At 48.0% G+C, this 25,993-nt stretch overlaps 1 protein-coding gene across 1 annotated transcript in view; it reads left to right on the top strand.

Moving 5' to 3' along the window:
• Nucleotides 1-3,090: 3,090 nt before the first annotated feature.
• LOC140428396 (peptidase inhibitor R3HDML-like) overlaps nucleotides 3,091-25,993 on the top strand; it is a 38,363-nt gene continuing 15,460 nt past the window's right edge. Inside the window, exons 1-4 of the mRNA XM_072514803.1 lie at nucleotides 3,091-3,358; nucleotides 3,512-3,818; nucleotides 13,015-13,133; nucleotides 24,814-24,946. Coding sequence (XP_072370904.1) covers nucleotides 3,546-3,818; nucleotides 13,015-13,133; nucleotides 24,814-24,946 — 525 coding nt within the window. The 5' untranslated portion in view covers nucleotides 3,091-3,358; nucleotides 3,512-3,545. The remainder of the gene's footprint in view (nucleotides 3,359-3,511; nucleotides 3,819-13,014; nucleotides 13,134-24,813; nucleotides 24,947-25,993) is intronic.

Below are 25,993 nucleotides of genomic sequence, written 5' to 3'. Positions count from 1 at the left end.
ATGGAAGGTCACACAAGGACATAGATTAGAAAAAAAATAATTCACAGCCAGGAGGTATGGAGAGAGGGACCATAATTGGAAATGTTTAGTCTAAAGGCTTGCGTGAGGAGCATTGCTCCTCTGCCTGCAGCCAACAAGGAGTGATAGTGTAATAAATCTTCAAAGGCAGGATCCCTTCACCAGAATTCCTTTTATTTACAAAAACACCAGCAGAACAACCACATGCATTCAGCTTGCTGTGTGCACTGCAAGTGCAGAGGATCTGACACTCCCGGTTACATACAGAGAAAAGGGTTGATTGGGCCATTAATCAGGGAACTCGTATTCTAATTGGCCAATCTCAAAGGCCTGGTCTAAGTTATTACAGGTAGGGAAAGCATTACCTCAGAGAGACAGAATTCAGGCATCCCTTTTCATAGCTGAACTTCCCAACACCAGAGGAACACAGGCAGCAGGTAATTTGAAGTCAGGCTCTCAATCGCACATTGGATGCTTGATTTGAAAGAAACTTGGACACCACCTAATCTATTGCTGTAAAATCTGTAACAGACCTGTAGACAGCAGGTTCAGGTCACATTTTGCATATTTGATGGTTTAAACCCGTTTCCTTCCCAATGCAGAAGGCTTAATGATGAGACAAATGTCTTTCATTCCTGTTACTGTATCCTCTCTCTTTCAGTTTTAACGATAGGGTTAATTTTGTTTTACTTTAACTGATGTTCCGTATTTCCACATTTGTGTAATTTAAAAAATAATTCTCTTTTAAATTTAAAACTGCGTGCCTGTTTCTCTCTACTCCAGCTGTCCACTTTGAAACAATGACCCATTTCTTCAAATGGATTTTGATTGGCTGGCCACCAACCCTTAGGGGGACTTCCAGCTGCACAAAAAGATTCAAACAAATCAAAAAAAAAATCAGATGTTACAAGGACAGTGAGAATTAAAAGCAAAAAGTCCTGGGGAATCTTTTAAAATCCTATGAACAGGTCAGAACCATGTTGTAACAGTATTTTATGACCCCTTCGGCAGGTCTGTAAGGAGACAATGTCATTTACATTTTGTCCTGCTTCAAGAATCTACATTGTTAGTGGTCCGAGAAGTTCTGGCTTCTTTTCTTCCCAACTAAATTTTCAGTTGCCATATTCTAAATTAAAACAAACGAACGCTTTTAAGCATGCCACATGTAACATTATATAATAATATAGTGTAGATTGAAATAGTTTCACGGATTTAAAACAAACAACAAAACCAATGTTCATAAAAATATTAAATAATAATAAGATTTGATCATAAAAATGAAAAATTACTTTAAAAGAACCAATAACAATAGCATTGCCTGTATAAAAGAAAGCAAAGAAAACCTGTTGAGAAACTTCAACATACCTTTAAAACACTTGTGAAACTTTTTGCCTGTTGCCTCCAATGCAAACCTACCCTTTAAATGCTCGATCTCAATGGGAGTTCCCATAGCTGCTGTGCCACAAGGGGGCGTGGTTACATTCAAACTGCACCGTACAGGAGACTGCGCAGAGCGTCCCGCCGCGGACCCGAGGCTGCCACTGGAGCTGGAAAGTTCGCTGTGATTTCTAAGCGCAGGTATGTGAGCACTCTCTCAGTATTGGCAGGCCATGGCTTCCCGCTGATATTCAGACGTTACGGGCCAAAGGACTTAGATATGTCTCTCGGAGCTAAAGGGATCAAAGTATTTGGAGGAAAGTGGGAACAGGATAGTGAGTTGTATGATCAGTTATGATCATATTGAATGGTGGAGCAGGCTCGACGGACTGAATGGCCTATTCCTGCTCCTATTTTCTATGTTTCTATGTTTGCCTTGCCAATGCCTTGGCTAATCCCCAACACCCACCTAACCCCTACCCAGACTACCCTCCCAGCCCTATGAATAATCCCCACCCTTCAGCGGCCCTCCTGACTAATCCCCAATCCCTGACATCTCCATTCCAGTTCACCCTCCCAACCCACTGTCCACCCACAAGATGGAGAGAATGTGCAAACTCCACACAAACAGTGACCCAAGGCCAGCATTTATTTATTTATTTATTATAAATTTAGAGTACACAATTCATTTTTTCCAATTAAGGGGAAATTTAGCGTGGCCAAGCCCCTGGGCAGCAGAGCTAACCATTGTGCCACTGTGTGGCCTGGTTTACCTGGCCCTGAGGGCACGTATTAGGGCCTGTGATATTAAAATCATTGGACAGGTGAGCAATGCCCATGTGAGTTCACACACATATACTCTCCTGACTAATGAAATAGTTCATGGCAAAGATCACACTCTCTGACGATCGCCACTGACTGCTGGTGGATGACAGTATGCACTGCCTGGACAAAGTGATCGTTTCCCTATGAAACCTTCACTGTAACAGGAAAATGGTGGAACCCACAATTGCCACCAAAGGTACGGTAGATCATCCAGGCAATCCTCAGCTAATTTCAGGGCAATTGTAATTAATATAAATAAATAGGCTGGTTCAGGACTGACTGGACACTGGGAGAAACGTCTTCCTCTGGTCAGTCTTTTGGGGTGCTGTCAACCATATGCCTCTGATTGAGGCTGCATTCAAACTAAAGTGCCCCATCATCACCGCATGTAATTAGTGTGCCCCAGTGCTCATGATCTATTTTCCCGGTGCTGCACTGGAACATATTGGTTCGCCAAACACAGGAAATTCAAGTGGCGAGGAGTTTGCATTTTATTTTCCTGCCATCAAACAATACAATGCTCAGGACCAGCAGGACATGGAGTGCTGAACGAACGCTGTCCCCTTTGCATGAAGGTTATTAGATGATGTAAAAGTCAAGCAGGTAATTCAGGGAATGTGGCAGACACCAAATGACTAAATCTAGACGTATTGGTACAAACCCACATGTGATTGAGTATTGCTTTACATCCGATTCGCCTTATCTTTCGACATCATGACACACTTTAAACATGTGAGCCAGGTTCCGAATTCAGGCCTTGATGTCTCAATGAAATTAACTGCAGGCTAAACAAGGGAGGCGTTATTTTAGTATACATGCTTTTGCAGGTTGCTTGTTATTAACTTCTCATGTCCTGGATGTTCTGCAGTGTGAAGACTGAATACCCAACTGTCCAGAGGAATTGCAATGAGCTGGCGATGATGTACTCTGCACAGGAAACTCTAAATACCTCCAGAGCCTATCACAGGTCTTCAAACACGTTTGACGTTTCCCCGGGGAACTTTATACAGGTCCATCTGTGAAATCGCAGCAGAAGCGTGCTGAAACTGACTTGATTCATTTCCTTCCCACATGTTGAAGTGTTTGTAAACGCCAGGCTGCAGTTTGGGTCTTTGCTGATCTTGGCTAAAGGACTCAGGTATGTGGCAGAGTTTACATGTCGGTTAGATTTAGTTAAGATGCCTGAGTTTTTTATCTTGCAAAAAAAAAAGACAAGCAAGGTGTGACATTTTTGAATTGCAAATATTAATATCACTGCTATTTCCTTTTTTTCTGTATATATTTGATGTAGATATTAATTGGGAAACACGGGTTTGAGTGTCCAGATGGCTCTTTTACACCTCCGCTTGTGTTTGACAACCTTGCTATTGTGGGTCATTCAGAAGTCTGGTGCGTTTGTGTTCGCTAATGTGACCGAACTGACAGTGAACCCAACTGCGGAGACCGAACCTGACTTCAGCAAGTTTCCCTACACCGGCGGGATTCCCCGCAGCAGACGCAGGCGGCAGATCTCCCCAAGAGGCCGAAACGAGATCCTGGATTATCACAACAAGGTCAGGTCGCAGGTTTTCCCGCCTGCCGCTAACATGGAGTATATGGTGAGTGGGATTAATCTGATTGAGTCCATCTGTAACTTGTTTCAATAAATCGGAGATCATGCAAAGAAATGAAGCTAGATCTGGTTGCTGCCTTGTGTGTTCTATATTTTGGAGGGGTGACAGAGCAGGATCTGCCCAGTGCCCACTGAGAGGAACACAGGCTAGCAGAGCCATGTGCACTCACAGTATTGTCACGGCGCCATTCGGCCCATCGCGTCCCTGCAACACCCCTGTTTTGTGCATTGCACCAGCCCTGGACTGGAAATGCGAATCCGCAGTCCGGATTCAGTGTTCAAACTGCCTTTTCAGAAAAAGGGAATGCGGTTCCAGTGGGGAGATGGTCTCCTCCCATTCTAATGTGAGACAGAATTAATTTTAAATCCACCGCAGGGTCAACTCGGTTTACAAAGTCTGTAAACCCGGGATACACTTAATTTAAATCTTTATAGAGCAGGAATAGTCTAGATGTTTAAAAAGAACTATTGGGAGGGAGTACCAGGTGAGATCCAAGGCGTGTAAATCTGGTTGGGGTTCTTCATTAGTTTGACATCTCCCTTTGTGATGCCACTTGAAAAACAGTGGACTGTTTTTTGACCTGGAGCCTCGGCAGTCTGTTGTCGAATGTCACAAAGGATGTTGTGGGGGAGAAATTAATTCGTGAGGAACACAACTTGTGGAGGCGCTGGGCAGACAATAGATCAGACCGCTCTCTGGTACTTGTTAGGGTGCAGAAGGAGGCCATTCGGCCCATCGTGTCTACACTGACCCTCCACATGAGCTTTTGACTTTGTGCCATTTCCCTGGCTTTCCCCGTACCCCCTGCACCTTGTTGCTATTCAAGTAATCATCCCTCTTGAATGCCTCACTTGAACCTGCCTCCACCACACATCCAGGCAGTGCACTCCAGACCTGAACACGTTTTTTTTCCCATATCACATTTGCTTCTTTTGCAAATCACTTTAAATCATTGCCCTCTCCTGTCCCTATTAATAAAGCCCTGAATACTATATGCTTTGTGAACTGTTCTGTCCATCGGCCCAGCCACCTTCAATGATCTATGCACATATATATCCAGGTTGCTCTGCTCCTGCACCCCTTCAGAATTGTACCCCTTTTATATTGTCTGCCTATATTCTTCCTACCAAAATGCATTACCTCACACTTCTCCACATCAAACTTCATCTGCCACCTGTCTGCCCACTCCACCAACTTGTCCATGTTGTTTTGAAGTTCTCCGCTGTCCTCTTCACAATTTACAATACTTCCAAGTTTTGTGTCATCCGCAAACTTTGAAATTGTCCCCTGCACACCAAAATCTAGATGATTAATTTGTATCAGGGGAAGCAAGGGTCACAATAACGACTCCTCTCGAACTCCACAATCTTCTGCCAGTCCGAAAAATATCCATTGACTATTACCTTCTGTCTGTTATTATTCAGCCAATTTTCTATCCATGTTGCTGCTGTCACATTTATTCCACGAGCTATAACTTTTCTCATGTTTGTTGTGTGGCATTTTATCAAATGTCTTTCAAAAGTTCATGTACACCACATCAACAGCATTACTCTTATCAACCCTTTCTGTGACCCCCTTCAAAAAACACCAGCACATTAGTTCAACATGAGTCCCCTTTTAGATATCCATGCTAGCTCTTCCTAATCAATCCACCTTTTTCCATGTGACTACTAAATCCACCCCGAATAATTGTTTTGAGAAGATTTCCCACCACTGATGTTAAACTGACTATCTGTAATTATTGGGGTTATTCTCACAACTTTTTTTGAACAAGGGTGTAATGTTTGAAATTCCCTATTCCTTTGGCATCTCCCCTGGCTTTAGAGAAGTCTGGAAGATTATAATCAGAGCCCCTTCAATTTCCACTCTCACTTCCTTCAATATCCCTGAATGCATCTCATCCAGTCCCGATGCCTTGTCAACTTTCAGTTCCGACTGTCTATTCAACAATGACTCTTGAACCCTTCCTAGTGACAGAGTTTCCTTCTCTGTCACTATGGCCTGGGTAGCAACTACCTCCTTGATAAAGACAGATGCAAAATGTTCATCTAATACCTCAACCAGGCCCCCCCCCGCCCCACCTCCATGTGTAAATCCCCTTTTTGGCTACTAATCGGCCCTACTCCCCCTTTTACTATTTCATTGCTGTTAGAAGACTTTGAGATTCCCCTTCATGTTGGCTGCCAGTCTTTTCTCATAATCCCTCTTCACTTCTCTGTGATTTTTCCCCTCCCCTCTGAACCTTCTGTATTCCTCTTGGTTTTCACCTGACACCTGTCGTAAGCTCAATTTTTCTTCCTTATCTAGTTTCTACCTCCTTTTTCATCCAGGGAGTTCTGGATTTGTTTCCCCATTGGAGGGAATACACCTTGATTGTGCCTGAACCATTTCTTTTTTGAAGGCAGCCCATTGTTCAGCTACAGTTTTCCCCACCAACCTTTCATTCCGGTCTATCTGGTCCAGCTCCATTCTTGCCCCATTGAAGCCAGCTCTCCCCAGTTAATTATTCTTACTCTGGTTTGCCTGTTGTCCTTTTCCATTGTCACCCTAAACTTACAATGCAATGATCTCTGTCTCCTAAATGTTCCCCCACTGACACTTGATCTATTTGGTCAGCGGCTGGTTTTGAAAGCAGACCAAGGCAGGCCAGCAGCACGGTTCAATTCCCGTACCAGCCTCCCCGAACAGGTGCCGGAATGTGGCGACTAGGGGCTTTTCACAGTAACTTCATTTGAAGCCTACTTGTGACAATAAGCAATTTTCATTTCATTTCATTTCACCTCTTTTCCAAGAATCAGGTCCAACAGTGCATCCTTTCTTGTTGGATTGGACACATACTGTTAAGGAAAATTGTCCTGAACACAATGTAGAGACGTTTGCCCTTCGCTTCTCTGCCATTTACACTACCACTGCCCCAGTCTACATTTGGGTAATTAAAGTTCCCCATTATAACTACTCTATGGTGTTTGCATCTCTCTATAATTATGCTGCAGATTTGTTCTTCTACATTCTTCTCACTAGTTGCCATTCTATATACCACACCAAGCAATGTGATTGCACCCTTTTTGTTCCTTAGCTCTAGCCAAATTAATTCTGCCCTTGAACCCTCTGGGAAATTCTCTTTCTCTAGCAGTCCAATGCGATCCTTAATGAATGCTGCCAACCGTCCTCCTTTGCTTCCTTTCCTATCCTTTCTGGATACCTTGTACCCAGGAACATTTAACATCCAGTCCAGCTTTTGCTTGAGCCAGGTTATTGACCCAGCATCATATTTCAATATCACAATCTGTGCCTCTAACTCCCCAATCTTATTTACTATGCTTTGTGCTTTCACACACATGCACAATAACCCTGATTTAGAAGTCATTACGTTCTCCCTTATCCTGGCTTCACCTGTTAATTTACTAATCTCTATAACAGTGCTATCTGTCTCTCCCAGTGCTTTATGCACCCTGATATTTCTCTTTTGGCTCCCACACTGCTGCCGAGTAGGGGCAGCGTGGTAGCATAGTGGTTAGCACTGTGGCTTCACAGCGCCAGGGTCCCTGGTTCAATTCCGCATTTGGCCACTGTCTGTGCGGAGTCTGCGCTTTCTCCCCGTGTCTGCATCACAGCGCCAGGGACCCAGGTTCCATTCATCGCTGGGCCACTGTCTGTGCAAAGTCTGCACGTTCTCCCCGTGTCTGCATGGGTGTCCACCGGGTGCTCCGGTTTCCTCCCACAGTCCAAAGATGTGCAGGTTAGGTGGATTAGCCATGCTAAATTTCCCTTCGTGTCCAAAAAGGTTAGGATGGGTTATTGGGTTCGGGGGATAGAGTGGACGTGAGGGCTTAAGTGGGTCGGTGTAGACTCGAAGGGCCAAATGACCTCCTTCTGCACTGTATGTTCTATGTTTAAAGCCCTTTCAACAGCCCCAGCAAAACACTCAGCAAGGAACTCAGTTACAGCTTCGTTCAGGTGCATCCTGTCTGGCTTGTCCAGGTGCCATCTCCCCCAGAGCCAGTCTAGGACTCTAAAGCTCTCCCTCCTGCAGCATCTTTCCAGCCACGCATTCATCTGCCTTATCCTCCTATTTCTGTACTCACTTGCACGTGGCACTGGGAGTAATCTGGAGATTAATAGATTTGTGGTCCTGCTTGCTAATCTCCTACCTAGTTCCCTAAATTTTGACTTCAGGACCACATTCTGTTTCGTACCTTAGTCATTGGTAACAATGTGTACCACAACCTCTGACTGTTCACCCTGCTACAGAAGAATGTTCTGCAGCCATTCTGTGACATCCTTGACCCTCACACCAGGGAGGCAACATACAATGCTGGAGTTATTTCTATGGTCACAGAAACCTCTGTCTGTCTCCCGAGCTAACAAATCCACTATCACTATTGCTCATCATTTCTTCTTCCTCCTCTCCTGCACAGTCGAGCTGTTCGTGGTAACTCCTTAACCAATCAGATCAAAGGATTATCTATGAGCAGTACAAAGTCTGAAGCAGGAAGTGGAAGGTAGAATGGTGTGTCCAAAATAAAATCTGACAGGGAAAGAAGCATATTGGGGAAGAAAGATTGAATTAAGAGAAAGTAGAGATGTTTAAAAGTAGTTAATTGATTTAAATCTCCAACAATTAAAAATTGAAGGAATAGGGCTTCACATTTATAAAAGTTAATTTTCAGGATCAAAAAGATTGCTTGGCAGTAATTAAGCCTTATCACACTGTTGAAAAAGTAATTTATACCGAAATGGACAAGCCGTAATTTCTGTGATGGGTTTAAATTAACGTGCAAGTACAGAAACTTCATGTCATTCAATATATTTGAATGGTTAGCCGATCAGCAAGGTGCCATTCCTGTGAAGCTAATGGCACATTGGAATATCTCAGCCCGAACCCTCCACACTTTCATATATAACCACGTGATTTATGCATGAGTAACAATGAGCACCATTAGCCTCACCATTATTTTGAGAGTAAATTCTGGCCCAGTTATTTTATTCCTTGTGATGCAAGGAAATGCCTTCAAAGCCATTGCAAGTTGTATATGGAATTATTACAACACTGAATATCCCCATTTTTACTGCACAAATTTCATTCCTACCTCTTGATTCAAGAATTCAAGATAAAAGTTTTGACCTCTTCAATTTGACCACAATTATTTTGATTCAAATGTTGTCTGAAGAGTTGGTGCCTCAGAATGTGAAACAAGCTTTATTAAGCAAACTTCATTATCGCATTTTTGATTGAACATGAATATTATCATAGAATTTATCATAGATTATCATAGAACTTACAGTGCAGAAGGAGGCCATTCGGCCCATCGAGTCTGCACTGGCTCTTGGAAAGAGCACCCTACCCAAGGTCAACATCGCCACCCTATCCCCATAACCCAACCCAACACTAAGGGCAATTTTGGACACTAAGGGCAATTTATCATGGCCAATCCACCTAACCTGCCCATCTTTGGACTGTGGGGGGAAACCGGAGCACCCGGAGGAAATCCACGCACACACGGGGAGGATGTGCAGACTCCGCACAGACAGTGACCCAAGCTGGAATCGAACCTGGGACCCTGGAGCTGTGAAGCAATTGTGCTATCCACAAGGCTACCATGCTGCCACATAATTATGTGTTAATTATCTGCCCATTAACCATCCTTTAAGATGAAGCAACAAACATAAATCGATCTCTTCATGGTACCTATTGTGAGAATTGATATCAATATCTTTTAATGTATGAACTATCTTTCATGCAGTACTAAAATTCAAAGAATATTTCATCAATTTTGCTAATACTGAATTTGGTGATTATTGCGACTGTTTTCTGCTCTGAGTAAACGTTTTGGCAAATTGTGTTTATCCCGCATTCATTGTTAAAACAATATTTACTTTCTAATTGTTTGAGATATTTAACTATTTAAAATTACATTGCCATCTGATATTTTGTTAAGGAGAACAGGAATTTCCTTTTAAAAACACAAGGCCAAATGCGATGTGTCCAACTTTAATGGATTCTTCTGTATTTTTCCATTATTATTGGACAACATTTCTGGTGTATGCTACATCTTAAAAACCATTTATAGTGGGTTTTTCTTATGATACCTCAGAGAGGTTCATTCAATCTTTATGGCAGTGGCTCATCTTAAGCAGCCACAGGCAATTTCTGCGAAATCAACTAGATCTACATATATATTAATATAATAATCTTTATTGTCACAAGTAGGCTTTCATTAACATTGCAATGAAGTTACTGTGAAAAGGCCCCAGTCACCACATTCCGGCGCCTCTTCGGGTACACAGAGAATTCAGATTGTCCAATTCACCTAACAGCACGTCTTTCGAGACTTGTGGGAGGAAACCAGAGCACTCGGAGGAAACCCACGCAGACACAGGGAGAACGTGCAGGCTCCGTATAGGCAGTGACCCAAGCCGGGAATCGAACCTGGGACCTTGGAACTGTGAAGTAACAGTGCTAACCACTTTGCTACCATGCCACCCCATGGATGCCTACATGTATGCTCATTGATTTGTCAGTTCACTGATGTACTTTACATGAGAGCTCGGGAATCCTTCCCAACGTCACCAGCGCAAGGCAGCAGCAGTAAATGGTCATGTAGCTTTATGGGGTTGCTGGCTTCCCTATGGTCCATGGTACAATCAATGGCACCCGCATTGCCTTGTGTGCTCCAGTAGAATAGACTCTCAGCAAGAAGGGCTTCCATTCCTTCAATGTCATGTGAGATAACTTATTTTACCCAGTCCAATGGTTTTCATGGTTGCAAGCTGAGGGTCAGTATTATGAGAGGTAATTGGTTGGTTGTGCACTGCAATAGGGTAATGGGACTGAGGTAGCCCTGATTTAATGGCAGTTTGTTCCTGGCAGGGCGTCATTGCTGGCTGCATTTCCAGAACTTTGTCTTGGACAACCTTGTGGCACCGCTCACTGATGTGGTATTCTGAGAGGATGACATATGCTGCTATGCAGAGAGATGGTGGTATCAGGCAGGCCGACTCTAGCCATTATCATCTCACTGAGTCATAGATCTGATCAGAGGGCTGGACGGTTTACCAATAGCTTTCGGATCCTGAAAGCCCCGAGCGACAATATGCATCAACATCATAAACGCCCAACTGCAATGTTACCTCAACAAGTGAAGACAGCCAGGAGGAGGAATCAAAGAGGAGAACGAGTACTCATTCAGACCTCCATAAGGAAAGTTTGGATCCCCTGTGACGGACTTTTTCCTCCTTCTCAATCATGAACGCCCTGTGATCCATATTCATCAGTTGATCCTGTCAACTATCTAATGCAAGCAGTGGTCTCTGATCCAAATGATTCCCTCTCCTCCCTACTGATCTTCCATTCAGAATGGTGAGGAAGTCTGGTGTGTTTTAAATGAGACGTGGTAATTAATGTAGACAAGGCTGAGTTTTGCACACACAACATTGCTCACCCATATAGACCTGCCCAAATTTAAAATTGGAGGCCCACATTTGAAGGTTAGACAGGGCTGTCTTATGCCAATTCAATATTTATCAATAATAAATCCTGGATTAATCTCACTTGACTAGCCAACAAAAGCATAGTATTTTCACTCTACTCTGGAATACTTTAGATTGCTGAGTGTTGACGACATATGTCTCTTGTGATAAGTCTAGATGTTTGCACTAACTGGGGTGTGGTTTAATTTGAAATGTTACCAATGTAGAAGTCTTAGAGTAGACTGCACGTGTGTGAATAAGTGTGACCTTAATCAACCACTTCAGTGGGATCTTAATGAGTTTTCAATATTTATTAGCTTCAAGATGCGGGGAACCAAAGGCATCATAAAAGCCACAATGATCTGTGTTGAGACATTCTGCTATTACAGTGGTGCCTCGCAGTAATAATTTACTACACAAAGTTCCTGTTACAAGAAATGTTTCCACAGGCATTGTAATGACCACAGCAGATGTTATTGCAAAGCAAGCCAGAACCCAGAGGGAATCCTGTCTTATCATCAACCATTTTTTTGTATTTCGAATATGAAGAGGAAAAACTACTGATGCCAGAACATTGAACATCAGGAACACTTTAAGGATTAAAAAAATAAAACATTTATGAACAAGAAAAAAAAAACTTAAGCACATAAGATTAAAGTTACACAGTTAAAACCACCTTACAGAATACCTCCTAAAAAAATGTCACTTCTTCAGGACGCACAGGTAAACCATCTTCTTGGCAACAACTCCTTTGTCGATGTTTTAAACTATAAAAATCCAGTATTATTGTCCAAGACAAAGTACTGGTCATTTTAATAAAGGTATATCACATGACTCCTCAAACACTCTGCTGTGGAAACTCAAAAGAAATGTTCAGAAACAGACTGTCTTCTGAAAACAAAGGATTTTCTGGCTTGACTGGATGGTTGCTTCAAATTCAAAACTTTCATAATTTCTCCCAACACAGATTTGGTCTTGGGACATTTCCCCCATACAGCCACCTCAACACAGCTAAATACCTTACCTTAAATATCCTTTTCCCCTTTCATCTCAGATTCCATTGTCCACCAGTTTAATTAATCACGGACAAACACTCTTTGCAGATGCTCCCACTCACCATCCGGACTTGGAAATATATCGCCGTTCCTTCACTGTCGCTGGGTCAAAATCCTGGAGCTCCCTCCCTAGCAGTACTGTATATGTACCTACACCTCAGGGACTGCAGCGGTCCAAGAAGGCAGCTCACCACCATCATCTCAAGGGAGGATAGACGCTGGTCTAGCCATCAACGCCAACATCCCGTAAAATGAGTTGGAAAAAATTCCCCAAAATATTACAACAAAATATCCATCATTACACCGTGCATGCATTTTCAAGATAATCCAAAGAACATCTCTCAAATAAGAGAAACTTGAAATAGAACTGTTTACATATATTCCCCCCACCTTTCTGCCAAGTTTTATTGCATTAGAATTTCTATAATGTAGAAGGTTCAGATAAAATTGACTCCAGCCATCAAGCGGTGATAGATTAAGGAAATGTTGGTGCACATTTTTCAATGGCTGTCTCACAATCAAAAATCCTGAAAACAATATAGAACCTTGGGTGCACATGTGCTCCATCAATCTGTTGGTTTCTGAGATCAGGGAGGATAATTTTCACGTTCAATATATCAAAAGAAGTTTATCATTTTACTTTGCTTCTTTCACAGCTCTGGGATGACAGACTAGCAAAATCCGCTGAAGCATGGGCAGCTCATTGTATATGGGATCATGGACCACCCAGCATGTTAAAATATGTTGGTCAAAATATGTCTATTCAGTCAGGCCGGTAAGTAAAGGAGGCTCCTTCCCTAATTAAATGTAGGACCAATGGGCTTATGGAAGCTTTGGGACAGACAAAAAACTGATAGTTACAGATTGGCTGTCTATGAAACATTCTGTCTGATTTTTCTTTCCTCAGTGGACAGTGACATTGGATAAAAAGATCTTCCAACTGTTCACGCTGGCGGGATCTTCCGGTCCCGCCAATAATGCACCCCTGCCACTTGTTACAAGGCAGCATGGGGTGGATTCAATGGGAAATACCATTGACAGCCGCTGAGAAAAAACGCCATGGGGAGGCCAGAGAATCTCCCAAATAATGTGTGTCTTGGTCACAACTGTAAGGCTTCCCAGTAGAAGAATGCTCCACAATATGCTGTGACTAGTTAACAGTCTTATGTAATTAAATGCTTCTGTCAGTCCTTTTTTAAGTTAACTCAGCTGAGGTTCTTCCTACAATGGTCTCCTTCTTCAGTTTCCTACTCAAATGCCCATTATTTCTCTGTGAGCATAGCCATTGAGTGCCAAGAGGCTATTCACCATGAGAGCAGCAAAGTCAAGATGAACTCTGCCTTCACCCAATGTTCATAGAGTCATCGATGTTTACAGCATGAAAACAGGCCATTCGGCCCAACTTGTCCATGCCGCCCAGTTTTTACCAAAGGATATTTATTGCCCACATTTGGCCCATATCCCTCTGGGCGTCTCGGTAACATAGTGGTTAGCACTCTTGCTTCACTACGGCAGGGTCCCAGGTTCGATTCCCGGCTTGGGTCACTGTCTGTGCGGAGTCTGCACGTTCTCCCCGTGTCTGCGTGGGTTTCCTCCGGGTGCTCCGGTTTCCACCCACAGTCCAAAGATGTACAGGTTAGGAGAATTGACTGTTCTAAATTGCCCTTTGTGTCCAAAAAAGGTTCGATGCGATTACGGGGTTAGAGTGGAGGTGTGGACTTGGGTTGGGTGCTCTTTCCGAGGACCGGTGCAGGCTCAATGGGCTGAATGGCCTCCTTCTGCACTGTAAATTCTATGATCCTATGATTCTGTACCCAGCTTTCCCACATAACTGTCTAGATACTTTTTAAAAGACAAAATTGTACCTGCCTCTACTACTGCGTCTGGTAGCTCGTTCCAGACACTCACCACCCTCTGTGTGAAAATATTGCCCCTCTGGACCCTGATTTGTGTATTTTTGCAGCTTGCGTTCTGTTGGGCAAGGGAGAGCGGGATTGAGAGGGGTGTGACATCATTGAGGCAGCGCCCAGAAATGAAGGTGAGCGCGGGGCCCACAAAGTGTACATTTGGCACCACCAAGGCCCCTTCCCCTCCTGCCCAATGGCCACTTCCCCTCCCGCTCTCCCTGTCACTTTTTTGTCGGCTGTACCTCACTGTGTCATCCATTCCACTCTCCTCATCGCTCTCGCCCTGGCCTGGAACTTTGAAGTTGACAGCTTGCTGTTTACAGCTCGCCCAATCAGAGGCTGGATTCTCACTGCACAGAAGCCAATGCGGGGAGAGGTCAGCTTCTGATTGGACAGCTTCACCGTCAGAAAATCAGACGTAAGAAGACTTTTAAACTGCTTTCGGCCTCCAAGCTCAAACTCAATTCTAAAATTTTCCATATTACCTATATTTTCTGGTTTATCAAGTGTGAAATATTCTATCATATCCAGTGGAACAGATTTTGGCCATAAGGCAGCGTCTTCAGGATAGGCGTCTTCCGTCATTTCAACAGAAGAAATATCTTTTTTAGCATTTTCCAAATTTCATACATCAGCATAGCCTACCACAGAATCCTTGCATGTATCCAATGGAATCCCAGGGTTCCACAGAACCCAGTTAAAGAAACTCTAATGTAGAGTAAAGTAAATAGGAGAGCACACATAAATTCTGTGCTTGAATCAATTCCATTACCCTGACTCTACTGTAATTCACACTGGATGTAAACTGAAACACGTGTACCATTCCTCCAGTGCCCTCTTTATAAGCATGCAGACAGGAGTGCCACAATCCAAATCTGCTCCAGGGCTAGAGAGAGGAAACAATTCTGCCAGTGGCAAGGAATCTGTTGGGCTGACAGTATCTCACTCACTAGTAAGAGTACTGGTGGGGAACAGTCTGTTCCACGGGTTTGATAGAATTGCGAGTCGACGAGCACTTAAGTAACATTCCCACGGTTTAGGTCCCTAACGAGGATGTCCGAGTGGGTGTGGTACCAGCTAGCAGCAATGCACCCACCAGAGATCAATGATCATTGTGGAACTCCAGAGGGAAAGTGGGATGCAGGTTGTGGTGTGGGGTGGCAGAATTTTTTTAAATATTCATTTACGGGATGTGGGCGTCGCTGGTTAGGCCAGCATTAATTGTCCATCCCTAGTTGTCTTTCAGAAGGTGGTGGTGAGCTGCCTTCTTGAACCGCCGCAGTCCTTGAGGTGTAGGTACACCCACTGTGCTGTTAGGGAGGATTTTGACCCAGCAACAGTGAAGGAACGGCAATTTATTTCCAAGGTGGGGTGGTGAGTGTTTTGCAAAGGAACCTCCAGGTAGTGGGGTTCCCAGGTATCAGCTGCTCTTGTCCTTCTAGCTGGTAGTAGTCCTGGGTTTGGAACGTGTTGTCGAAGGAACCTCGATGAGTTACTGCAGTGCATCTTGTAGATTGTACACACGCCTGCCACTGTTCGTTGGTGGTGGAGGGTTTGAATGTTTCTGGAATGAGGAGCAATCAAACTGGCTGCTTTGTCCTGGATGGTAAAGAGCTTCTTGAGTGTTGTTGGAGCTGCACTCATCCAGGCAAGTGGAGAGTATTCCATTACACTCCTGACTTGCCTTGCAGATGGTGAACAGGCTTTTGGGGGGTCAGATTACTCGCCATAGGATTCCTAACCTTTGACCTGCCCTGGTAACCACAGTATTCATGTGCTGGGCTCCTCCACCATTGAGGATGGGGATATTTGTGGAACCTCCTGCTCCAGTGAGTTGTTTAAGTGTCCACCAGCATTCATGGTTGGATGTGACAGAACTTTAGAGCTTAGATCTGATGCACTGTTGTGGAATTGTTTAGCTCTGTCTATTACTTTCTGCATATGCTGTTTGGCACACAAACCTGTGTTGTAGCTTCACCAGGTTGACACCTCATTTTTTGGTATGCCTGATGTTGCCCCTGGCATGCTCTCCTGCACTCTTCATTGAACCAGGGTTGATCCCCTGGTAATGGTAGAGTGGGGATATGCCGGGCCATGGGGTTACAGATGGTGGTTGAATACAGCTCTGCTTCTGCTGATGATCCACTGCAACTCATGGATACCCAGATTTGAGTTGCTAGATCAGTTTGAAGCCTACACCATTTAGTTCGGTGGTAGTCCCACACACCACGATGGAGGGTATCTTCAATCTGAAGAGACATTGTCTCCACAAGGACTGTGCAGTGCTCACTTCTACCGATACTGTCACGGACAGATGAATTTGCAGCAGGCAGATTGGTGAGGCTGAGGTCAAATATGTTTTTCCCTCTTGTTGGTTCCCTCAACACCTGTTGAAGTCCCAGTCTAGCAGCTATGTCCTTTAGGACCTGCCCAGCTCGGTCTGTGGTGGTACTACCAAACCACTCTTGATGATGGACATTGAAGTCCCCCACCCAGATTATATTCTGCGCCCTTGCCACCCTCAGTGCTCCCTCCAAGTGGAATGTGTGAAAGCTAATGAGACGAGTGTGTGTGAGAGAGGTTGCATGTGTGTGGGAGAGAAAGAGGTGAGAGCGAAATGAAAAATGAAAATCGCTTATTGTCACAAGTAGGTTTCAAATGAAGTTACTGTGAAAAGCCCCTAGTCGCCACATTCCGGCGCCTGTTCAGGGAGCCTGGTACGGGAACTGAATCGTGCTGCTGGCCTGCCTTGGTCTGCTTTAAAAGCCAGCTCTTTAGCCCTGTGCTAAACCAGCCCCAGTGTGTGAGAGAGCGAGATAAGTGTGTGCGTGAGAGAGAGAGCGGTGAGTGTGTGTGTGTGTGAGAGAGAGAGAGTTGAGTGTGTGTGTGTGAGAGAGATAGATAAGTGTGTGCGTGAGAGAGAGAGAGAGGTGAGTGTGTGTGTGTGAGAGAGATAGATAAGTGTGTGCGTGAGAGAGAGAGAGAGGTGAGTGTGTGTGCATGTGTGTGTGATGGAGAGGTGAGTGTGTGTGTGAGAGAGGTGAGTGTGTGAGTGTGAGAAAGAGAGGTGAGTGTGTTAGCGTGTGTGAGGGAGAGGTGAGTGTGTGGATGAGAGAAAGGTTGAATGTGTGAGAGAAAGAGAGGCAAGTGTGTGTGTGTGTGTGTGAGGGAGAGGCTGGGATTCTCCCTTACCGCGTACAAGTTCCGAGCTGGCGTCAAAATCGTCGCGAACGGCTCCGGCGTCGGACCCAGCAAAAGTGCGCAAATTCTGCGCAACAGAAGGGGCCAGCACGGGAATGTCGGGAAGAGTGACAGCACGAACCGGAACTGCGTCACCACGCGCGTGGCACAATTGACGCCGTGCAGCGTCGCTTTTAAATTGATGCCATCAGCAGAGAAAGGGCAACGCCGGAAGATGGCCATCCGCCGCGCAGCGCCGAGGTTCCAGGACCGAGACATCGAAGCGCTCCTGGACGCCGTGGAGTGGAGGAGGGAGGCCTTGTACCCTGGACATGGCCGCAGGGTCGCTGCTAACACCAGCCGGCACCTGTGGAGGGAGGTGGGAGAAGCCGTCAGCATCGTGGGGATAACCCCCAAGACCGGCAGCCAGTGCCACAAGAAGGTCAATGACCTAGTCAGGGCAGCCAGGTAAGTACCCCCCACTGTGCCCATGGCACCAATCCCCAAACACTCCCCCCCCACCCATGTGGCACTGCATCCCCCACACTCCGCATGATGGGTGGTACAGCCGTCGCAACCACCAATGCACGCTGCATTGACAGGATGGCATCTGAGCCTATGCCAACATACAACTGCTGGACTGCAAGTATATATCCACCATCTTTCTCTCCACACCCCCCCCCCCACACCCCCCCCTCGCACCCCCAGGCCGTGCCATGGTGACCACAGGCCAGGGATCGACCCGGGCCATCAGGCATAGGCCACCCCCATGCAGTGCCGGTGCAGCACGACGTTGGGACTCATCCAGCGACAGGGAGGGCAGCCACACCAACAGCCCCCCGTCCCAGTCGACCCAGGACACAACGACACAGGGCACCCACACTGATGACACCGACACCCAGGACACATGATCACAGGATACACCACCCCAGGGGGCCCCGGACTTCGGCTCCGATGAGGTCATCGACGGAACGCCACTGCTATCTCCTACACCCTCCACCATCGCAGAGACTCTCACCTCGATTGGGCACTTTAGTGATGAGGCTTCTGGGACACTCACTGGTGCACGCAACACAGCCATCCCGGTAGAGCAGGTGGAGGCAGGAGCAGCCGAGGGGGCGGACGGTCGGAGGGCAGCCCGGCCCCAGCAACCTGCTGCCGCCCAGACGGGTCCCGGGTTCCTGGAGTTCCCAACCCACCCATAGACCCGATGCAGTCAGGGACCCTGGGACAAGTGGAGGGGGTGACGGCCGGCAAGCAGCAGCTACAGACGCAGGTGGAGGAGTCCACCCGCCTGCAGGAGCAGTGGGTGATGCCGGTCATTGCTGCCACCCAGGCCTCCACCGCACGTGTGGCGTCTGCAGAGGAGGCAATGGGGGCGTCGGTGTCGGACATGGGCAGCAGTATGCAAGGCCTGGGGCTTTCTGTGCAGGCGGCATCCATGGCCCATGACATGGCTGCCCTCTCTCAAACAGCCATGAGCGAGAGCCAACTGCAGATTGCAGAGGCGCTCAACGCCATAGCCCGGTCCCAGCAGGTCACGGCCCAGTCTCAGCAGGCCATTGCTGAGGGCATCGGCGCCATTGCCCAGATGCTGGCCGGCGTGGCATGGCCACAGACAGGGATGGCCAACTCCCTGAGCTCCATGGCTGCAAACTTGCAGACCCCCTTCGATACCAGGGCAGGCCTCCAGGATTGGCAGCGGCAGGTGCCGGGGTGCCACGGGTGCTGGATCCACTCGCACTCCCGTTCCATGGAGAAGCCCCGGGAGCCCTCGGGCACCCCGAAGGAGGAGGAGGTGCTGGGGCCAGTTCCAGGTCCCCCTGCAGGGGAGGTCCCGGAAGACTGCGACACCTCAGACTCACCCCCTTCCATCCCAGGTGCAACAGGCAGAACAGGCTTGCAGTTCACCATCCCAGTTGCCCGAGACGCAGCTAGACCCATCCAAGCCTGGCCGCCCCAGGAAACGGCCGCCAACGGGGACCCTTGTCACAGGGCAGGAATCACAGGAGTCCGCCTCCAGTTCTGCTGTACCGTCTGGAGAAGCACCTAGACGTAGTCATAGGGTCCGTAAGGCCAAGAAATTAGACACTGAGTAAGTTGGCATGGGTGCAGGGCAAGACTAGTTATAGGGACTGTTTGTAATTAAAGTCACTTTCACACCTACAGAAGCTGCCTCTGTGCTCTGTCCGATGGGGGTGGGGTGGGAAGTGAGCGCCAGTGTGTGTGAGGGGTGAAAGGAGGTCGAGCTCAGGTGAGTGTGACGTGTGCCCCCCCACCCAACGCCCCGGGTCGCCCTCGCCCCCCCGCCCCCTGACAGACGACAGGTCCATGCGATGCACTGTCCAGGCCGCATGCAGGGGCCTCCCAGGTGGAGGGTGTTACTGTGGCCATGAGTCAGACATTGTCTAACGATGCGGAGCCCAGAGCTCATCGCAGAGCGGGTTATCATCATCCTCCATGGTATGCAATAGACTCGCTTCCACTGGCGACCGTGTGAGCCCTGGCCGTTGTGCGGCAGGTGGATGCGTAATGGAGGGGTGGTGTGCATGCGGGTGGTTGTTGGTGGGCGGGGTGAGGATGGTGGACGGGGTGGCAGTGGTGGGGTGGTGCAGTACTGTGCTGTCCGTGCCCATGCTCAGTGAATCCACCCCCCCCCCCCTCCATGGTCTGTGAACCGTGCGGCTATCAACCCGTCCCGTGCCCGCTGGCCCATCCGGTATCAGTGGGCAGCCTCCCGTCCCTGTCCAGCCCGTATGTCCCGTGCATTCCCACCCCCCTCCACATCGCCCTCATCTGGGGAGGTGTCATCTCCCCCCTCCACCTCCTTCTCCTCCTCCTCTGCCTCCAGTACATCACCCCTCTGCTGGGCTATATTGTGCAGGATGCAGCAGACCCACTCCGACGGGTACTGGAGGGCCCCTCCAGAGAAGTCCAGGCACCTGAAGTGCCTCTTCAGCAGCCCAAAGCACCTCTTGTCCACACCCCTGGGCGCTGCATGGGCATCATTGTAGTGGTTCTCCGCGTCGGTCTGTGGCCTCCGTATAGGCGTCATCAGCCACGGCCGCAACGGGTAACCCTTGTCGCCCAGCAACCAGCCCCGCAGCTGGGGGGGTGGTGTCCCTCGAACATGGCGGGGTTGAACGATTGTGCCAATATGAACGAGTCATGTACACTGCCCAGGTACCGTGCACAGATGTGCAGGATCTTCATCCGGTGGTCACAGACCACATAAACGTTCATGGAGTAGGACTCTTTCCTGTTCGTGAACACGGCCCTGTTATCCGCTGGTGGCCGCAGGGCGACGTGCACCCCATCGATCATACCCTGGACCATGGATATTCTGCCCGGGCATCCTGGTGGGTGCGGTCCACAGGGAACTGAATGTAGTGGTCCGCGATGTCATACAGGGTGTCCATCACTGCACGGATGCACATGTGCACCGATGTCTGGGAGATGCCGGACAGGTCCCCACCCAGCGACTGGAACGACCTTGTGGCGTAGAGGTTGAGGGCGACTGTCACCTCGACGGCCACCGGGAGATGGTGTCCACCCCCAGTCCCACGCGGTGCCAGGTGTGCCATCAGGTGGCAGATATGGGTGACGGTTTCCAGCCTCATCCAGAGTCTCCTCCTACATGCCCTGTCGGTGAGGTCCTGGTACGATGTGCAACGCTGGTACACATGGGGCCTCATTGGGCACCTCGGTCGCCGTGGCAGCACCTCGTCCTCCTCGCCCTGTCGGGCAGCCGGCCTGGGCGCCTGCCACCTGCCTCCCTGCGGCACGCTCCTCTGCGGCAGCCTCCGCCGCCTCCCTGGCACGCTCCTGCTCCAGCTGCCATAGGGCTACATGCACGACAGCGGCTCCCGCCACGGCGGCCAACATCGCTGGGTGACTGCCAACATAACGGTCTGCAGGTGGGGGTAGATGACATATCATCATTGACATACCCGCCTCCGCAACCTGGTGCCATGGGCTGCATGGTCGCCACTGTTGACAGGTGGCACCTGACCACGCAAAACAACACGCCCCCAATCCCCACCCTCCGCAGACTCCAGCCCTGACCCTCCTCGCCCCACCCCCACCAACCCCAGACACCAGCCCCGACCCTCCCCACCCCACCCCCACCCTATGCAGACACAGCCCCGACCCTCCTCACCCCACCCCCACCAACCCCAGACACCAGCCCCGACCCTCCCCACCCCACCCCCACCCTATGCAGACACAGCCCCGACCCTCCTCACCCCACCCCCACCAACCCCAGACACCAGCCCTGACCCTCCCCACCCCACCCCCACCCTCCCCAGACACCAGCCCCGACCCTCCCCCCCCCAGCCACGGCCCAGCCGTTTCGACATGTGGCGGCCCCCCCCACGCCGACCCCTACCTCCTTCTTCGCTGGCGCAGCCAGCACGACTGGTTGACGCCATTAAATACCATGTTTGATTTACGCCGGCGGAACTTCGGCCCATCCGGGCCGGAGACTCGCACCAGGCCCAGGGACCAGCACGTTGCGCCAGGTCTGCTGATTCTGCGGGCCACACGGCGTAATCCCCATCGGCAAGCGTTTTCCCGGTTCGGAGCATCGCATTCCCGGTGTCGGAGTGGCGCAGCGGGATTCATGTGCCTCCCCCGGCGATTCTCCTAGCCGACGTTGGCTCGGAGAATCCTGCCCAGAGAGAGAGAGAGGTGAGAGTGAGCGTGCATGTAAGATATGAAAATCCAACTCTCCTGCCCTGCCATGGAATACGGTGTAGAACCCTTGGGTGCATGATTAATGATATTGGGGCCAGAAAATATGGGATGGTATCCCGCTAACCTCCACAGCTGAAATCATGCCATGTTTCTGTTCCCGCCATGGGATTTAGTCCCAAATGGGGGAATTCCACCCACGTGTCACCTTGCTCCTCTAATTTCTTGTCAGCTCACATTCAGTCTGTTAGAAGAAAAATTGTCTAAGCTTCAGTAATCATGCCCTTGTACCGAGTTTTAAAACCCTTGTGCCTGGAGTCATGGATCACTTATAAACCAACCACATAGAATATAAGTGATAGCTGACTGTGACCTCTACACATTGTCACTTACGATAAATTGATAACTAGAAAGGTGTTCTTTCCTCCATCCTGTAAAGTGCTGAATGAAAATGAAGCACATGTTGTTTAACATGCTACATTTTTCACTGTCATATTTTAAAAAGTAAATATGACAAAAGTAACATTGGAAATCATTGAGATGAACTTCATCAGAGCAGTTCAGAAGTAGGTAAATGTAACTAGGCTGATCGGTAAGATTAAGAAGTACTATAAGGACAGGTTATCATCACAGAGTTTGAAAGATTTTGAACAGATTCCTTACTAGTTGAAGTAAATAAAGCACGGTTATTTTCCTTCACCAATGGTGTACTTTTTATGAAGCGTGATTACTTTTATTATTTTTTAATTAATGCAGCAATTATGTTCAAGTTTTTACTTTATTCACCAGATATGTTCTTGATAGATGTGAGAAATTATTGTTTTATGATTCAGAGGTGTGTTCATACATTTTTTAAAAATATATATTTTAATTCAAATTTTTACATATTTTCAACCAAACCCTCCCTTACAGAAATAAGAAAAAAACAAAGAACACATAAATAAACATCTTATAGCTATGTCATGTATTCCCCCAATATACAAGCCCCCCATTAAACGATAATAAACACAGTAGTAAACACAAAGTAACCCCCCCCCCCGGGTTGCTGCTGCTGCTGTCCACCTCCTCACGCTCCGCTAGAAAGTCTAGGAGCGGTTGCCACCGTCTGAAGAACCCTTGCACAGATCCTTTTAAGGCAAATTTTACCCTCTCCAGTTTAATGAACCCTGCCATGTCGCCAATCCAGGCTTCCACACTTGGGGGCCTCACCTCCTTCTACTGTAGCAGAATCCTCCGCCGGGCTACCAGGGACGCAAAGGCCAGAATACCGGCCTCTTTCGCCTCCTGCTTTCCCGGCTCGTCCGATACGCCAAATAGTGCAAGCCCCCAACTCGGCTTAACGCGGATGTTTACCACCTGCGACACCATCCTCGCAACGCCCCTCCAGAACCCATCTAGCGCTGGGCACGCCCAGAACATGTGGCCGTGATTTGCTGGGCTCCCCGAACACCTCACACACCTGTCCTCTACTCCAAAAAACCGACTCAGCCTTGCCCCAGTCATGTGCGCTCTGTGCAGAACCTTAAATTGTATCAGGCTAAGCCTGGCGCAAGAGGAGAAAGAATTTACCCTACCCAGGGCGTCCGCCCATGTACCCTCACCTATCTCCTCCCCCAGCTCCTCCTCCCATTTACCTTTCAGCTCCTCCGCCGAGGCCTCCTCCTCCTCCTGCATCTCCTGGTAGACTGCCGTCTTACAAACGCCCTTACCTGCATGTACCTGAAGGCATTTCCAGGGGGGAGCCCGAATTTTTCCTCCAACGCCCCAAGGCTCGCAAACGTCCCATCTATAAACAGGTCCCCCATCCTTCTAATACCTGCCCTATGCCAGCTCAGAAACCCCCCATCCATTCTCCCCGGGACAAACCGATGGTCCTCTCGGATCGGGGACCACGCTGAAGCCTCTGTCTCCCCCCTGTGGAGTCTCCACTGCCCCCAAATTTTGAGGGTCGCCGCCACCACTGGACTTGTGGTGTACCTTGTCGGCGGGAGCGGCAGCGGTGCTGTCGCCAGCGTTCTCGGGCTCATGCCCACACAGGACGCCATCTCCAGCCTCTTCCACTCCGCCCCCTCCCCCTCCATTACCCACTTGCGTATCATCGGCATATTGGCAGCCCAGTAGTACCCACACAGATTAGGCAACACTAGCCCTCCTCTGTCCCTGCTCCGTTCCAGAAACGCCCTTCTCACCCTTGGGGTCTTTTTCGCCCATACAAACCCCATGATGCTCCTGCTGACCTGCTTAAAAAAGGCCTTAGGGATCGGGATGGGGAGGCACTGGAATATAAAAAGGAACCTCGGGAGCACCGTCAACTTCACCGACTGTACTCTACCCGCCGGGGAGAGTGGCAGCATATCCTACCTTTTAAACTCCTCTTCCATCTGCTCCACCAGCCTCGTCAAGTTGAGCTTGTGTAGGGCCCCCCAGCTCCTGGCCACCAGGATCCCTAGGTACCAAAAACTCCTTTCCGCCCTCTTCAGTGGTAGCTCGTCTATCCCCCTTCCCTGGTCCCCTGGGTGTCGAGGTGTGTTCATACATAACCCCAAAGAAAAGCAGAACAGGCATGTGGGGATAAATGGGCTACTCCAGTTCCTCAGGCTGAATTATTTCAGAAAGGGATTGTTGAATCTTGTGCAAGTTATTCTTGCAAAAATATTGCATTTGTTTTTTCCTCAGCTATCGGTCTATTTTAGATCTCGTGATATCCTGGTACGAAGAAAGGCGGTATTATTCCTTTCCTTATCCGAGAGAATGCAACCCAAGGTGCCCCGATAAATGCAATGGGGCAGTCTGCTCCCATTATACACAGGTACTTTAAAACTAATTTACTTATATAAAGGACAGTGATTATTCCTCGGTGAATTATAGCATATATTGTTACAAACAATTCATGGAGTGCACATTCATCAGTGAGTCTCAAAATTAGCATGAATATACCTGTGCTGCATCCTTTAACTGCAGTTTTTTTTATACACTGGGAACCCGAAGCATAAACAGCAAATGCTGGAATTATTTGGCAGGTACGTCTTTGCAGTATATTTACTAGTTTTCAGTTCTTTCAAACTGTTTAAAAAATACATTTTGCTCGATTTTCTGTTCATGAACTAATGAGAGAGGATTCCAAATTCTTGCCTTTCAGTCCTATTCGAGATCGAATGTATCTTTCAGTTTCCAGCTCTGATGAGAGGCCTATGTTTGAAACGTTAATCAGGGTCAGTCTTGATGTTTGAAAAGCTCTTTAATATTTTTCTAGGAAGTGTGATGCTAATATCTGAAATCTAACACTCCAGGTCTCTGGCGATGAAATATAAATGGTGCTGAAAGCATTGAGGAGTGTCGGCTGGTTGGGTCGACTTTTCAAAGAGAATTAATGAGATTTTTGAGCAGGCAATAATTACAAACAATGGGGCGAATTTGAGCCTGCATTCTCCCATCTGTAAGGAACACGGCGTGGCCAGAGAGAATCGAAAAACTATATTCTCTCCCGCGTGATTCGGTTTTGCTATTTTCATGCCCTCGCTCCGGTGGAGTACTGGAAATCACGCCACGGGAGCCAGGAATCTCATTGTAATACACTACATGTCATTAGTGAGCAGTCACTCCAGACTTTGGCCTGCTCCTGGAATATTCATCGGAGCAGGAGTGATGTCACGCCAGCATCATTTCGAAGAGCGCCACATGAACGTGAACCTGGCGGCCTCACCTCTGAGGGGGATATTGGAGCCGAGCGCTCAGGCCGCCATCAATCTCCAGGGTCTTCACTGCTCAGAGTGCACCAGAGAGGACGTGGGGGGACAGTGGTGTAGTAGTATTGTCGCTGGACTCGTAATCCAGAGTCATGCTCTGGGGCCCTGGG

Source organism: Scyliorhinus torazame, chromosome 8 (assembly GCF_047496885.1).
Source record: "Scyliorhinus torazame isolate Kashiwa2021f chromosome 8, sScyTor2.1, whole genome shotgun sequence".
In the NCBI taxonomy this organism is placed as follows: Eukaryota; Metazoa; Chordata; class Chondrichthyes; order Carcharhiniformes; family Scyliorhinidae; genus Scyliorhinus; species Scyliorhinus torazame.
The sequence above is the reverse complement of the archived record's forward strand: the minus strand, read 5'-3'. Positions and strand labels throughout refer to the sequence as shown.